At 43.1% G+C, this 17,576-nt stretch overlaps 2 protein-coding genes across 2 annotated transcripts; one reads left to right on the plus strand and one right to left on the minus strand.

Moving 5' to 3' along the window:
• Window positions 1–3,557: 3,557 nt before the first annotated feature.
• On the minus strand, window positions 3,558–7,737 carry LOC147627520 (uncharacterized). The gene is made up of 3 exons (XM_086814442.1): window positions 6,042–7,737; window positions 5,208–5,413; window positions 3,558–4,876 (listed from the first exon to the last, which is right to left on the minus strand). Exons 1-3 carry the CDS (start codon window positions 6,950–6,952, stop codon window positions 4,002–4,004), a joined length of 1,992 nt encoding a protein of 663 aa, XP_086670568.1. The 5' UTR covers window positions 6,953–7,737; the 3' UTR covers window positions 3,558–4,001.
• Window positions 7,738–14,652: 6,915 nt separating this feature from the next.
• LOC147627521 (uncharacterized) lies at window positions 14,653–14,952 on the plus strand. The gene has a single exon (XM_086815064.1). The coding sequence runs from the start codon at window positions 14,653–14,655 to the stop codon at window positions 14,950–14,952; it is 300 nt and encodes a 99-aa protein (XP_086671190.1).
• The last annotated feature ends 2,624 nt before the right edge of the window (window positions 14,953–17,576 follow it).

The following is a 17,576-nucleotide window of genomic DNA, read 5'->3' on the forward strand; positions in this document are numbered from 1 at the left end:
AAGCCCAATCATCATGTGCATAGTTTGCAGATTTGTTATTTTCTCCATTAGATGATGATGCATTAGCTACAACTATACCTGAGTCTTTAATTTTCTCCTTCTCCAACAACAGCCGCTTCTTCCTACACTCATTAATGTAGTGACCATGTTTCCTGCATGATTTGCACTTTTTCTTTGGCTTTTCGCCTTCCTTATAGGCTTGCCCAATGACTCTAATTTCGGCTTATAACTACCCTGAGAAAAGGATTTATCTTTACCTTTTTGTTGATTGGCAACAAAAACTTGATCTCTTGTATGTATGGCAGATCTATTTTGCTTGGATTTCTCTTCAAGAGAACAGAAACCAACTCCTCAACCTTCAAGACATTTGGAATGTCTTTGATTATGATTCTGATGGTAGAAGCAAAACTTTGATATGAGTCCAGCAACGCATTCAAGACACAGCAGGCACCAATGAAATATCCATATATACTTCATCAACATTGGCCAACTGCTCCTTAAAATCCTTGATTTTCATAAAGAAAATTTTCCATGGAATCTCCCTCATTCATATGCTCTAACTCTAATTGCTTGTGTAGATAAGCAACACATGCTTCATTACGGACCTGGTGTGCAATGATGCAAGTACATCCCATGCATGTTTAGCAATCTTGCATGACTAAATGTGAGGAATGATACTCCTCTTAAACTAACAAATCAAGCAACGCATGTGCCTGTGTATCTTTTCCATTCCACTTTGTTTGTTCCTGTGTGTAGAAAGTATACTATTCTATGGTAATGTGCCATGTGAAACTGAGTCCGCATATGCAGATGTGCCTTTTGCAGCATGTTCATCAATGGAACCATGACATTTCTTAGTACTGACCACAACATTCCACAGTCCTTTGGCTACTAATACATGCCGCATCATATAGCACCATAATGGGTAGTTAGTCCTATCAAGCTTATCCTCAGCAGCGCAGCGATGGATAACATCCGAAATACATCACTATTTGCCATTTCTGATAATACCCAAGATAGTAGTCATGCAACTTGCAAGTGTTAAGTGATCCTTTGGTACAACCAAGGTGGCTCTACTAATAAGGTCACTAACAATGGAGACGTGCAAGGTGTATGAAATGCAGTGTAAATTGAGTAAAAATTTCTCTCGTAAGATGTAGAGATCCATGTCATTGAAGTGTAGCTCGTAGAGAAAATTTGATGTGGTGAGTGTTTGATGATACTTTCACATGTACCTGCACACCCGTCCACAGTAGATTTGACAATACTACTCTAGAATTTGAAGAAGAACAATGTGATTTTGGTCCCCACCACTGAAGATGTCTAAAAAAAATAGAAAACCACACAAATGGCCCCCAAAACATGCCTAGAATCAAAATCTGACTGTAAATTTGTAGTACAAATTATTGCACACTTCAAGGTCCTCTTTCTTTGCCTAGAAGGGCTCCTTGATCCGATTCAAGAAGATAGGAGACTGAGGGGGTGAAGGGTAGGCAAGAGCACAACAAGGATGAGGAGCATATGCTCTGATACCAATTGTTGAAATCAGGGTCGCAGAAACACACACACACACAATGGAGAAGTTGTAAGGAGCACATAATGAGATGATAGGTAGATAATGAATGTGTGTTATACAAAGATGATAAGTATACCCTAAGATGGGTGTATACTAGCAGGGGAAAAAAGCCTCCTAAAGAGAGAAAAAGTGCCCCAGCTGGTCCTAGTGTGTTCACACACACTACCAAATATGGCTACACGTAAGACCACACCAAAGATATCAAATTATGAGAGGGTAACTCAAAGTCTCCATTTGTCTCTACTAGTCAAAAAAAAAAAAAATCAAACTTCTCTCGTGCACCTATGCATGAGACCATCCACAAGACTATAGGCATGACTATGCATGAGGCTTTGTGTAAAGCTATATGTGAGGCTAATTTGTCTATATCTAAAGTCCCTAGCTAGGTACTGTGCACAGAATGGGACAAGTTGGGGAAAATTGCCCAAAAATAATTTCTCACAATGTCGATATAAGTGTTAGTATAATTATTGGGTGAGCCTAAGAGATAAGATTTCATTTGTTGTCATAAATATTACTATGGCTAGGTTTATTACAAATTCATTATCTCTAATTAATAGTTTTCTTGACAAAATGCACAATTGGGGACCCAAAGGGAGGGTTTGAACTATTTTAATTTAGGCATCCATGCAACCGCTCTCTCTCTCTCTTTTCTTAGAGATGTACTTTAACATTTTAGGAGGAAAATGTTGTATTACATGTCTAACTATTTTCTTGAACTATTTTAATTTAGGCATCCATGTAACCACTCTCTCTCTTTTCTTAGAGATGTACTTTAACATTTTAGTAGGAAAACATTGTATTACATGTCTATCTCTTTTCTTAGACATGCAAATCAACATTTTAGGAGGAGCGAGTGGGGACAGTAGCCCAGTTGTTAAGGCAACACCCTTAACCTTCCTAGGATGTGGTTTCGATTTTGTCCCACCACTTCCCCCTCACTCCAAAAAATAGGGTGAAGGAGAGTGTGTGTTTCTCCTTTGCTGAAGGAAAAATAACACGCACACACACATGCACGTATACACACACATACATTTTAGAAGGAGGTTTCATGCATGGTCAACTACGTGTACATTCCACTAGGCCTCAAATTCAATCAGTTACGCCTACACACCTTATGACAAACTCTCAAGTTAAAGAGTTAGTATACCCTATCAACGTCCTAATCGTTAAAGTGAATGATTCATGCTAAAGGAGTCTTGATTTTGTGATTATTGATATTATTTTTGCATGAGACTTGGCTAATTAAGAGTGGGGACCTAGAGGGAGGGTTTGAAATATTGCGGTCATGCCACAACCACCATTCTCTCTCTTATCTTGGACATGCAATTAAACATTTTAGGAGGGGTTGGGGACAATAGTAGCCGGATTGCTAAAGTAGCACCCTTAATCTTGCCAAGACACAGGGTATATTCTGGCCCAGCCCTTCCCCCTCCCTTCCCCCTCACTTCAAGAAATAGGGTGAAAAAAGAGTGTGCATGTTTTCCTTTGTTAAAGGGGGAAAAATTTTGCGCGCGCACAGACACATTTTAGGATGAGGTTTCGTGCATCGTCAACTATGTGTACATTCCAATAGGCCTTGAATTCAATTAGTGAAGCTAAACGCCTTAGGACAAACTCTCAAGTAAAAGGGTTGGTAGACATCCTTATCATTAGAGAGATCATGATGGTAAAGAATCTTAATATTTTGTAATTATTGATGTTATTTTTCATGAGACTGCAAAATGTACCACCAGGGACTGTTCTTATTTGGGTGGGTGCCCATGCCACCTTTCTTCGACATGCAATTCAACCTTGTTGGAGAGGAAAATGTTGAATTGCATGTCTATTTAACATTTTAGGAAGAGGGGGTTAGGATTGCTTCATGCTAACGGAGTCTTAATATTTTGTGGTTATTGATATTATTTTTGGATGAGAGTTTGTAGCAAATCTTTGAGCTTGATTTCAATCACCACTAGAGGAAGCCCCAAGGACAATGATATGGTGCGAACAACACATGAATTTCAAAATCAAATGAAAACTGTTTTACACCACCTTTGATGATTATTTCACAACATAAAGAGAGTACCTGTGAAGCTGCAGATTGTGAAAGTCAGCAAATTAATTAGACCAAGAGGAGATTAGTCATCGCCGGGTGAAAAAGTTGCAGAAGTTTCTTAGAGAGGTGAGGGTGAGACCCTTGGTTGTAAGCAGCGGCTGTCATCATGGGTTTGGAAAGTGGGCAGTACATCAAATCGACATTGTGGGTGGGATATGCAAACAAAAGCCATCATGCATGACAAGCAGCTGCTCATGTGTTCTAGAGAGAGGATGATGGTGTTATAGTTTAACGGTGGCTTTCTAGAGAGAGGATGATGGTGTCGTAGTTTCACGGTGGCTTTCTAGAGAGAGTGGGGGAGGGGACTCACCAGCGAGTATTCGTGACTTACACAAATCCGTCTTTCATGAAGTCGGCTGTGGTGTAGAGGGATTCATTGAGGGGTCTTAAAACTTGCATGCGGTGCAGCGAGAGGGCCGCCTCAGAGGCTTCATGATTCATATCAGTCGGGGAATTAAGGTGGCCTCCATGCTGTTGTAGGAAGCCAAGGGGAGGTCTAGTAACTGCATTCTCTTGAGCCTCAGCATGAAATACACTATGATGAGGTTGATGTTGATGTTGATGGTGATCTTTCTTAGTAATATTTGCTGTCTCCAGCAGGCTCAGCACTTGCCCCTCCTGTACCACAGCACTATCCAGTATCCAATTTTCTGTTTTTCCATGCATTTGAGGCTGATGGCGATCTCTTGTGCTTCCTGCCTGCGATGGCAGACTCTGCATGTGTTCAGCCAAGAGCCTGCCATGCTCATTCATGTACCGCCTTCCAGCATGGCTTGTGCTGTTTGACATTGATCCTTCCTTTGCTTGATGATTAGCAGATCTACCCAAACTCTCCTGCATCAGAGGCATCCTTGTGGATGAGCCTATATGATGAGCTCTCAGCCATGGCACTGAAAGCTCAACCTCACCAAAATTCTGAGAAGGCGACCGGCCGGCCTGCTGAAGATTAGGAGAAGTACCTCCTCCTGTTGCTCCCGCTGCTGCTATGTTGGACAACGTAAGGCTAGGCCCATTTAGGAGATAAGGCTGGCTTTCAAACGCAGCTTCTTTCTCATTGTCCTCTGAAGTAGCCATGACCTGCATTTCTGTTGCCCCATTCTGCAGCGTCAGTGACACTGATGGTGCCAATGACATTGCCGAAAGAAGGGATGGTGTCTGCTCAGAGCTGGCTGTCATAGCTGTCTCCTTCTGCTGCCCACTTGCTGCAATGTTGATACTCCAAGAAAATGTTAGGGGAAAACTCTCATATCTGCTCACTTTTATACAAAGACGCAAACATCTAAATGCACACTAGCTACGGAGAATGTTCTTTTTTTCACAATGTAACAACGCTTTTATAATCTGAACTAGCTAGAGTCTAATCTGGAAATTGTGAAATTCTGAAGCTAGCTGGTATGTTTAGAGCATCATTAATGCAAAACAGAAAGCAAAATCGTGAATGTTGTTTTAGCAAGCACAGGTTAGTACGTTTTAGCAGGCACGCACAGGCTAGTACTGTTAGGACGCCAACACATGCGGGAGACAAGTGTTCACCTTGTTCTTCGCTGATCCTCCCAGCCGCAGTTTCTTTCGATTCATCATCATTCCGCTTCAATGTAGAATCGGTATTGGAGCTTGCTATCGGAGTTGAAGCAGCAATAGCAGGAGTAGGTTGAGGCTTTCTGCGCCGCCTGTTGTGATCAGCTAACCGCTTTCTGCAGCTTCGTTTCCCTTCATCGAACTCGGACAGCGCATGGAACCTAAGATCAAACATGGACAGCATGACGCTCAGATTACATGCAAACACGCAATGCGATGGCTCCTTAATCCATATTTCGAACTGTGTCCTATCCGGCTAATTATTAGGGAATTTTCCTAATTGTAATCATAAGGTTCATGATTAGTGCTCCTTGGAGACATAATACGTCCTTAGTCAATATTTGAACCGACGTTTCTAGTTGTCCTAAGCTTAATTAGGAGTGTGATTAGCAACTTTTTGACAGGAAGGTGCGACAGGGGCCTGCAAAAGAAAGTCCCATGCACGGCTTACAAGCATGCAACATATGTGCTTAAGCGCTTTAAAAAAGTGGTAGCCTGCCTGGATTCTAAGTACCGCACTTTGACTAGCTAGAGGCTTTTAATGATCCTAATAAACAGATAAAAAGGTTTCAATATCAAACACCAATTCGTTCCTTAATCTAGAATTGAGCCGACTTACTACGTGCCCTAATTAGGACAGTCATGGAGGCTTCTTAGAGACAAAAGATGATGCGCTAATCGTAATTAGCAAAGTTAACGGTGAAATTAAGCTAGGTCTAAACACCGCTTAATACTTGATTCAGCTGAAAGAGGGGCGAGGAGATTGGAGTAGGTGTGAGGCGGAGGGACCTGCTGCATTGTTGGCAGAAACGCTGAGTGTTTCCGTTGATGATGACAGTCGCGGCTTTGGAATGGTACTCGCAGACCTTGTGGCGGCGATGGTAGTGCTTGGCGATGCTGAGGTCGGCCTTGCAGCCTTCGGCCTGGCAAAGGGGCACATGCATGCTGGGCGAGTTGGGCCGAAATCGTTTGCTGAAGCGCGCCAGCGTACTGCTGTCTTCCGTTGAGAAATATGTCCTCCCACCAAGATTCAGCCCTATCCTCGCACTGAAATCCGGCGTACCCCCGCTTCCGCTCGTATACATCCCCCTTTTCAGAATGTCATGAATCCGCCCATGGTCTATGTTGGCGAGCCCTAGCAACTGGCTATGGCGCTGCTCTAGCGCCGTCCGGGCTTCACCTATTCCAAGGTAGTTGTTCACACTACTGGGTGCCTGCCCATACGCGCCCAGCCCTGCCGCGGTGCTTCCCCCACCAACTCCCAACCCTCCATAAAATGACGGCGAGTAACTGCCGGACGAGCTTTCTAACCCCACGTTCTGCCGAATCGTCGCCGCATTGAGCACGCCCGGCCACGAATTGTGTGCCGTCGCCATCGCCGGAAGGCTCGCCGCCGTCAAAATTCCGTTATATTGTCGGAGTCCGGCGCTGCCTGCGCCGCCGAGGGCCTCCACTTGCATGATGTTCGGCTTGCATTCGAGCTCCTGCTCTTCTGCAGAGTACTGTGTTCCCAGGATGATCTGATTGTCTGACCAGTCCCAGTCTTGGCGGGGGGCGGCGGAAGGGTGGAAATGCAGGCGGGTGTCCGGCATAGCAGCTGTGCAGATGGTGGCCACCGGGGGATCCCAGCTCTCCGATGGCCAGGCAGTCGGGTCGCTTTGCTCATCAACAACAGCGTTTAAATTTGTAAGAGAATTCATACCATCCGGCGCTACAGAGCCATTAAACAGGTTTCAATTGATTAACAAGCTTGAGTGCAGCTAATTTAGACCACTAGGACCAATGCAAGTAGGCCTATGGAAGAAAACCCTAGACCAGTCCAGCCTTGAATGTGAAAGAAGAAGGAGAGCGCAGCCCAAAATGCAAAAAGAAAAACTAGAGAGTTAGTAGCAAAGCCTATTACAACCACATGAATGCAGATGTAAGCAGTGCACAACGCTAGACACTTCGGTTTTGCCTAGAAAACCGTAGCTGGAGTTGTACAGTTGCGAAGTGAGAAGGCGAAGAACTGGTCTAGAAGGGGTGAGTAGTACTGCAGGCGAGTCGACAACAAGAGCCACCATAGGCAACAGCATGAGCATCATCATCAGAAGCTTAACCACTATTATCGCAGCTACAGCTACTACTACGGCTACTTCCTTCGACATAGCTCGCAGCCTCGGCTGCAGCAGCGACGCCAGCGAGTGATCCAAAAAGCTTTGAACAAGGCAAAGCTAAAGGGTGGTTTAGACCAAGTGAATTGTCTGGAAAAAAGTGGGCTTGCGACTAGATGCTGCATCACCACAGTAGTTACAGTAGGGCAACCAGTGGGGCAAGGGGCTTTTGCATGATGTTTTGTAGGTTATGACGGCTTATGAAGGGGTATGGGGTACCATTTTTGAACTATGGGCAGTGCAGAGAGGGAGAGGGAGAGAGAGAGAGAGACAGAGAGAGCGCATGTGCCTTGGAGACGCGAAGACAGACGGTCCGAATGTCCTCCCGGTGCGAACTCTAAGTCCAGAGAACCAAAAAATAAAATGTCAGCGTTCGGAAACCTGCAGGAGCGTACAACGGCGTGGCACACACGTGTCCAGCACTTTGCTGTGTTCGGATCGTCCGGCATTTTCTCGTAGAAGCCATGCTATGATTACGAGGCGTACAGCCCTGTGGAATTCTCTCGGGACCACGGTTAAAAAGCCATGGGTGTTTAACACACTTCCTGGCCCACGCCCGCGCGACACGTTGTTGTCCGGCCTTCGGCTTGTGTGACACTGTGACCTATCTATCAATAACCTTCCCGCTCCTCCACGATCGCTCCTTTCCCGAACTTTGCCCCCGCCACCGCCACCACCACAGCTCGCCAGCTTTTCTCTTTTGGAATCTGTTTTATCTGGTCCACCTTCCCGCCATCTTCCATAACTTGCAGCTGGCGTGCCATTTCTTTAGGCCTTCTTCGTTTTCGTAGATACAATGATCGATCATATTATTTAGGCCCTGCAAAGCAATGGAAAAATTTGGGTGCCCCCCGTGGCATCCATCCGAATCCGATTCCATCGCCACGGGGTAGCAGAATTGACCGCCAATCACGGGTAACGATGCCTGCCGCAAATGGACGGGATGTCATGGCTCCGTCGTCGCTCACCGGGAGTCGTGCCACCGGCTCGGGAAGCGTGACCGGGAAACGCCTGTCGCTGTCGGGTAAATACAAAAATAACTCCTATCCGCTTTCTTGAAATTGTTTAAACGTTTACTAGTCACAAAGTCACACTGGTTGTGCTCTACACCCTCCAGCACGCAACCGGGGTGAAAGCGACAGGCTCTACCCCACCCGAGCCCGACCCTCTTGGCGCACCATAGTCATGTGCCTATGGTGAAACCATCACATTTGGCTAGCCGGCACGCTACGGGCGCCTGGACAAAAGGCTGCTGGGGATAGCGATCCGTCGCGGGCCCCGCCTGACGTTGTGCTCGTTTCCTTGTCGGCCGAGCCAAGACGGGACTCGCGAGAGCCCGCGTCAACAAAAAGTTGAAAACTAGCCTTTGAGGTATTGTGAACCAGGCAACCGAAGCTTTTTGCATATCTTGCAATAAATCGTATGACTATGGCTCACCCCACGGTGTTTGCTGCTGTACAGCACACCAAAACTATATGTGGTTTGTGCGAGTAGTTAGGGCTCTTTCACATGCACATCTCAAAAGCCTCATTTGTCTATCTAAAACAAAAGCCATCGTCTTGAGAAAGAATTCGATTCGGTTGGTACCATGCCCCTCGTCGATCCGCAAGGGTTTGTTCACGCGAACAGACCAACGCTACATGGATTTGAGAAAGGTTTTTGCAGCTCTGAAAATGGTTTTCGAAGCCCTCAATTAGGCAGACTTCAAAGTAGTTTAATCCAATCGGTGATTGGTTTTTTTTCCTCGTCTGAAGATGGTTTTGAAGCAAATGTGCAGGCAAACAATTGGCTGCCAGATTGCCCATCTTGGTGCCAGCTTGTGTGTGAACGGGTCCCAAGTGTATATATAATATGGCGCGTTTGATCACTAAGTACATAAGAGTATCAAGTACCAATATGTGAGCGAGGCAGGGTGAAAGGTTAGCTTTTCCAAATATGTTAGCGCGGCGGGGTGCAACGTATCCATTCCACAACGAATTTCCAAATAAAAAATGGTATTTTAGAAGGCGGTGAGTAAACGTATCCATTCCAGTAATTCCTCAACGAATTTCCACATAACAAATGACACAAAAATCGTATTTTAGAAGGTGGTGGCCAAGACTCGTACTTAATGCCCCTTGTACCTCCCCATGCATGTGTGTTAGGAAACCATGCACAATCTCTATTTGGAATAACAAAGCATGGGAGCGCGTTCTTAGAGCGCAGAACCACATACAACTTTCTTCGAAAAAGTTATCGGGACTGGTTTGGGTACTCTGAAATGGAATGTTGGTTGGTTGCATCGAGAGAGAGAGAAAGGGGTAGGTTTTACTGTTCGCTAACTTCTGTTCTGGGGCCATTAGCACAAATGCCATTGACAGCTACTGTACTTTGGGATTCGTACCCCTTCTGACATGTTTAAAGAGCTCTCAGCTGACTCTACCGTCATGCGCCAGAGTGCACTGTGGCAGTAAGCACCAAGGCGGTCGCCAACAGTGACTTGAGTGGAGTCAGCGAACAACCAGACCAATGTGCAAAAAAAGTTCTAGTGCCACTGAAAGTACTACAAATTTTAAGGAATTTGAAGGTGAAACCACCCAAAATAAGGCTCGGTTTTTCTCTCAGAGATAATTATAATCAAAGCCGAGGTGGTGTGTGTGGGGATTGTGTGCGCGACTTCAGTCACTGTCGTGTGTGAAAGGTCAAGTTTCTGGACAAAGAAAGTCACGAGCCGGGGCAGGTGGCTGTAATACAAACGAAAAGGAAGGGGAGAGGAGGAGGAGGGATGCACTTGCCACTGGGCAGTGTAGAGAGAGAGAGAGGGGGGTGATGGAGGCTGGAGCCCCGGGGGCGAACGAGTATTGAGCGTATTGTTAGACGAGAGAGAGAGAGAGAGAGAGAGAGAGAGAGACTGTTCAGCTCTGAGAGAGGGGTGGGGCACTGGGGGCATGAGGGGCGAGCGTGGCCAGTGGGGCATGCATGACAGCGTCCGCATGAGAGGGTGTCTTGACTCTCTCCTGTCTCTACCTGTCATGATTTATGATTGAAGATGACCCCTTAAGTATGCGGAATCACAGCCCTGCGATCCGCTTCAGGCTCCGACAACGAAGTTTGAACTCATCTCCCTCTTTCAACTTTACGTTTTCATTGAATCATGCAGCAGCAGCAGCAGCACACTCATCAGAGTTCAGCTGCCAGCCGCATTACATACATATCATACATGCACACTCTGCACACACATCCGAGTCCCCGTCCTTGTGCGCTTGAGCCTCTGCGGGTAATATCATTGGGTCTGGCTCCGGAGCAGCCCGTATTTGATACCCCCACCCCTTTTTGATGCTCGTTTCCAATTTTATCTACTACAATCCTCCACACACAAGTAGTTATGTTTCTACCAGCAGAGAGTGCATTCATGCATACGCGCATGATTTTCAACTCCTCTCCGTGACACCGTTCCCCTCGTGCCTTCCCTTCCCTGTCCATCCCCATCGTACTTTCTTGTCCACTGTTCGAAGCCAACCCCCTGTCCCCCTTTTCTCTCCTGCATGCGCTGGTGCATGTTGTCACCCGAGATTCCAAACTAATTGCACTCCTCACTCCCCCTTCTCCTTTTCCACTCAACCACCTTCAAGTCATCGTCTCCACAATTTTACTCTTTCCAATTGCAAAACTAGGCCACACCATCCATCTCTCTTCGGAAGCTTGCATTGAGTTTGTACACACACTCTCTCTCAAGTGTCAACCAAAAAAATTTTCAAGCTTCATGACTCCAATGAGTAGTGCTTTTTTCTTCGGAGTCCTCATCACCCTAAAACCTTCAATTCTAGTAACCCCATCATGTCTTTACAAATAGCCCATGAATTATTAAGGTGTGATTGTAGCTTGGTCTTTATGTGTGCCCATCAAAAAGTTGTAAGTCCATAAGTGTATTAAAAACTAAAAAGTATAGACCATCTTATTAGAATAATGTGATAGTAGTTTAGTTGGGTCTTTATGAGTGCCCATCAAAAGCTCATGTAAGTTGATAAGTGTATTAAAAACTAATAAGTAGTATATACACCATCTTACTAGAATCATGTTCAGACCATGGGTATTGAGGAAGGAGTGTATTCACTCAAACAGACATGCGTGTAGTGGAATTGGTCTCTTAAAGAAAGGGGGACAAAAATTAAGGGGTCGAATGGGGATGGGGATAAGGTAAAGGAATCTTACCTAGCTTTACTTTCAACTTAAAGCATCGATGGGAAAGAAAGAACGAATCATACCTAACTTTTTACTTGATTTAGAGCATCATTATATATCCTTGTTTTACTTTCAACTTAAAGCATCAATGGGGAAGAAACAAAGAATGATACCTAACTTTTTACTTGATTTAGATCATCATTATGTCCCCATTTTACATAACAAGCAACTCAACCAATCATTCGAGTTGAAAAATGAGTGATTAGTCAAGTTTCTTCTAGTAGAACATTCAATAATCTTTGTGAAGGATGCAGTTGAATCGATTTTAAGAGAGAATGTTGAGAGACACATTATATTGACACCTTTTCCATTGTTTATGTTTGTGCTGATGCATGTATTAAAAAAAACACCCCACGATTGCAAGCTAACTACTAGAAATTAAAAATGTGCACACTTAAAACTATTTTCAAGAATGTCCCTTTTAAGATTTGAGAATCTCATCTGAAGTCTTCAAAAGAATATGTTGAGAAATTTCTATTGGAGTAGTGGAGACAAAAAAAGGGAAAAAAAAACTTCACACCCCTCATTTGCAAGTCAAAATTATTATTTGTATACTTATTTGCCAAAATAATTAAGAGTAGCACCATCCAAACTTCTATTATGGTCATTATAAGGTTGGGACCATTGTAAATATTGAGCACATTGATGAAGTTAAAACATCATTGAAAACCAAGGCACCAACCAAATGAAGGTGTATAAAGCTCTTCGTTTTTTGGAGCATGTATGAAGTAGGCCAAACATGTCTACTTTTGATCTATTCCATCCATCATCCAAACATTTCTCCATGTATTTTGCTAGTTTTTGGTATGTGGCACTTTGTTGTTTACAGAGAATTTTTAAGCATCTTCAATGAGACCTCAATCAAAAATCTTGGCAATGATCATCACTAATATAAGTTTCATGTATGATAGCATCTGTATACATTACTACAAGATCTTTAGCCTCCTTCAACAATACTCACGTCATTCGAAATCACAGTCGAAATAACCGTCTATGTTTAGGTCGAAATGTGTATCTACAATACCGTCGATACTAGCGTAGAAAATGTTTTTTAGTTTTTTATTTGGTGTGATTTTTGGAAAAAGGTCTCACAGTCCTTATCAACCCAGGTTTTAGTTCCTTTTCAAACAAATACAAAGATATGTAACAATATTTATAAGAAATTAATATGACAATATTTGTCTACCAAAGCTTACACTAATGATCCCAAATACAAGGATATATATAGCAATATTTACAAGAAATTATGATCATTGTCTATCAAAGCTTACATTAATAGTCCTAAATAAGAAAACTGTGACAAAAACCAAGCATTGCTTGTCAAATAAAAAACAAATAAGTTGCCATAGCTCATCATCTAGATCCATCTGCATCTTCGTCAATGGGTGGAGCCTTGTTTGTTGTAAGAGTAAAAAGTAGTTCATCCGTATCGTGCTCTTCTATTTTAGGCATTGGAGGTGGTTGTGTTCAAAGTTGTTCTTGTATTTCTTCCTCGAATTTTGGATTAGTCGTTATGTTTGCTTCTGGTTGAAGTTCTAGTTGTTTAATTACTATATCTTCATTTGATCCTTCTTCTGGTTGTTCAACTAGATCAATATCTTCTTCTCGTGCTTCTTGAGTGGGTTTCTCAACCCTACTTCAATATCTGATATTTCTATATCTTCAAATATTTGTTTGTTGTGTGGATCAATTTGGATTACAATCAACCACCTATGATCTCTTGGGTCGGCCTTGAAGGCAACCTACTCACAATTTTTTGGTAGCACAAATGTTTCCCTTTGGTCTATCCATATCTTTGTGGAGTCTAGTTGAACAAATCCTCTCTTATCTCTATGCATGGTTGCTTGTGGTCTTTGAGTCACCACCTTGAACCACTTTACGTCAAAAATGAGCATAGGCTCAACTTTCTAAACCTAACCTTGATCTAATGTCTTACATTATTCCAGAGTAATCAAGCATGCCAACTTACCTATTTAAGTCACTTGCACTTGAATAACTTTCTTGCATAAAATTAGCCTGACACCGTAATCAAATGTTGTTCTCTTCTTATCTATTCACTCCACTCAAAAGTGACGCGATTGCCTGACCAAAGTACACCAAATTTGCAATACTGCAAGTAAAACAAGATCATGAAATTGTATAAAAAGTGAAAAATTATATAAGACTATGTCTTATATAATTATATAAGACTATGTCTTACAGTTTCTTGTGAACATATGAAAACTCACTTACATGGTAATCACAACCATATGCAAGCTCCTCCGCCTCGTCACTTATAACCTTGCCACCACTATGTTTTGCTTATCATATGGTTTGCTGAAGCCATCTACTCTAGAAGAAAATTCTAGAAGTTGAGCGAGTAAATTTGGGTGTGACAATGCTCAGGCTATTCGACCCTTTCACTCTTTACTAGGTTATACCTCTCGATCCATTTCTCCATAACACGCTGTCGTGCCATGGCACGTCTATGATGTGAAACCGTGCATGTGAGGCCATCAAATACAAATCTAGATGCATGAGTTAAGTGCCATGACGAGTCATTATATGATGCCATGTACATATGTTCATATTGTAAATGAGGTTCAATAAGATGAGTTGAGGCAGTGCAAGATCTAGGGATTTTTGTACATGAATGTGGTGTGAATTATGGAGTTTCATGCATATGATGGACCTTGTAGTAGGGAACATCCTTCTTAATATGTATGGAAATGCAAAGGTTTGATGCCAGATGAGTTAAAAGAAATTCAGTGGGAGCCAGTGTTGTGAGAACTCATCCAAGTCTGTCGAGCCATTAAGAAGAGCTTCTCTCTGAACAAGAGGAGGAAGAGTAAGAGGCGGTTAATGGATCCCTTTTATGAAAATGATGAGGCCTTCGCTAGAGCTTTACAAGAGGGTGAGCACCCTGATGCAACCATACTTCTATGTGGACATTCTTTTGGAAGTGAGAGTCTCCAGCGTGTTCTAGAAAATAATGCCTGTATATTATGCGGAGCATTAGTCTGTATGTTATACTAATGTCAGAAGATATGGTGAAAGATGGATGCAATGACATTGTTAATATCGACGTTTCACCGGTTGTCATTAAGGCAATGCAGAAAAAGTATATCAATGTGTGTCAACTCAAATATGTAACCATGGATGTTCTGGATTTGTCCTCCTTTGATGATTGCACCTTTGACTCTGTCATTGACAAAGGTACTCTCGACTCAATAATGTGTGGAGTGGATGCGCCGTATAATGCAGCAATCATGTTAGCTGAGATTAGCAAGGTACTGAAGCCCAGTGGTGTTTATATGCTGATCATCTACGGGGATCCTCAATTGTGAATGCCACATTTACACAGGAATACTTTTGGCTGGCAGCATACGTGTAATAAACTCTAGAAGGTAAACAAGCATTAATGCACAGTTTTTTTTTAAAATGGAAAGCCGACTATTAAGCGGAAAAAAGGTGGTGGGGGGGGGATGCGCGACTTCTCCGCGGGAAGAAAATAGAAAAAGGACCGGAGGCTCACGGCGAAACCGGAGTGGAAGGAAATTTTTGCAGAGTTAAGGGAACAGTGTCGCTGACGACCACTGGATTTCATTTGAAGACCCTATCTTCTACACATAGCTTTTAGGTGCTAGAAATGAAGGAAAAATAGAGTGCTATACGATGATGTGCTTTTTGGAAAATCAAAGTTTACAGCCAGCGCAGAGGCGACAGTTTCGCCATTTCTTCCTCCATCATGTTATCGGCACCGAAGCGACCCTTATGGATTACCAAAAATAAAAAAATCAAAGTGTTCACTCGCTGAATCATTCAGATAAGCTTAATTTTAAAACTACTTTGTTTACCTTAGAAAAAGGGCATGACATATAAGCCCTTAAAAAAAAAATTGAAATATATGGGAAAAAGCTTGTGAACATGATATAATTTTGGGGAACTTGGAGTTTTGTAAAATCACGGAAGATGGCCTTGTTTCTGCTTGACTGAGTTTTGGAAATTATGTACATGAAATAGCTAGCCGTATTCTATCTTTTGCTTGTGAAATGTTAGAATATTAAGGCAGGTTTTCAGGTGAAAAAGAGCATCATGATATAATGGTCTTGATGGCACTGGATGTAAAGGATGAAACTGATCACATGTATATTGGAAAAATTGGAAGGCTTTGTTATGCACACATGTGAATGGTTCAAAGGATTTCATGCAATTCCGTGCAATCATCTGGATGAATTCAAGGATGTATTGAGGCAAGATGACACATGTATTTGTCATTGGAAATAGTGATGTTCAATACTCCTTGGGAAATTTTGTGTGTGAGATTCCTTGTTGGATTTGACATTCACTCTCACAGCTAGAAGTTTCGTACTTTCCTGGCTGTACCGCACACTTCACGACATTCTTTTGGTGAACCCGACGTGAAACTGCTGGGGTGAGAGTGTGGTGAAATATACAGGGAAGCTATGGCTGAGAATTCTGAGGGTCAGGGGGTTCATTTTGACCCCGGAGTTATGCAGATGTTTCAAATGTTTACCATGTACATGCAACAGCAACAAGCTGCTGAGAGGGGACAGATTTCCACAACCAAGGCATTACAATCAATTGTGAAAAAGGTAGATCAATTTGATGGGAAGGACATTACAAAGTACCTGCGTAATTATATAAAGGAGATGGAGCTAAACAGGGTGACTGAGGAGGATATGGTTCGAAGTTTCGAGCTGGTATGCGTTCCTGAAATAAGAGAGCGCATAAAGGGATTGCAGACAGCACAGGGTGGCAGAAATTGGGAAGAGTTCAAGCTTGCTTTAAAGGATGAATACTTCATGGAGGATTCTGAGCGAGTGACCAAACGAACTTTCTTGGAATGGGTCACAAAACCTAAAATGGGAATTTCTGCCACAGAATTGCTAAGGGAGTTTGAGAAGCGTTATGCCCAATTGTCAAGAATAGAGCGTGCAACTTTGGATAGAGAAAAGACAGAGCTCTTCTTACAGGCAGCTGGGAAAGATCTCCAGGAGAAATTGGAAATCCTCCTTGAGGATAAGAATACAGAGCAAGGATTAAAGAGTGATTGGAATGATGTTGAGGATGCAGTCACTATGTTAGCAAAGCGGCAGGCGGAGGAGGGATAAAATGGTGATGGGCTCTGCAACCCCCATAGTTGCTGTTACCCCTGAGAATTTATCCAAGCCAGCTGCCACAATTCCTAAGATAGATGGGCCGATGGATGAGCTTATCAAGGGTATGCGTGATTTAAAATTGAAGATGTCCAGGATTGAAGAAAAAGGTCTACCATTGGGGCAGGCTTCTATGCAAAGGCCTCAAATCAAAGAAGGGTTTACATATAGATGCATATGGTGTGATGACCCAGAGCATGCAAAGAAGGATTGTACCAGCTATAAAGAAGCTCTTAAAAAATCAACTTGTGTTCTTCAAAGATGGGAAAATCCATCTTACAGAGACTGGTCTTCCATTGAGTACAAACTTTGGGAAAGGAGGGATGAAAAAGCTGGTAGAGGATATGGCTGCTAGTCATGCCATTTCTATGGTTGAGGCAGCAACCTATGGATTAAAGGTTGGTCAACAAAAACAGGGATTTGAGAATGATGAGGATTATGAGAATGAGAATTTTTGGCCATCAACAATGGAATTAATTGCGTCAAAGAAAGTGTCAAAGCAAGCTTTGCATGAGGCAGGTGATTGTATACGTCTTGAGACTGGCTGGGAGGAGCCTGTGGATTCTTTATCCATTCATGCCTATATTGCTAAATGCCAAAATAATGAGGCACAGGTAGAGGAGAAGCGAAAAAGGGAAAATGAGGAAGGAGGGCCATCAAAAAGAGTTACACGTGGAAGTGAAAAGAAGGATCCTGGGCCATCACATATGCCTCCACAGCATAGCAGACCTCCACATGATGTTTCAATGGAAGAAGTGCCAGCAAAAATGAAGGAGAAGGGTAAAGGGAAA

This window comes from Cibotium barometz, chromosome 20 (genome assembly GCF_041138505.1).
Source record: "Cibotium barometz isolate CiBa-2024 chromosome 20, ASM4113850v1, whole genome shotgun sequence".
In the NCBI taxonomy this organism is placed as follows: domain Eukaryota; kingdom Viridiplantae; phylum Streptophyta; class Polypodiopsida; order Cyatheales; family Cibotiaceae; genus Cibotium; species Cibotium barometz.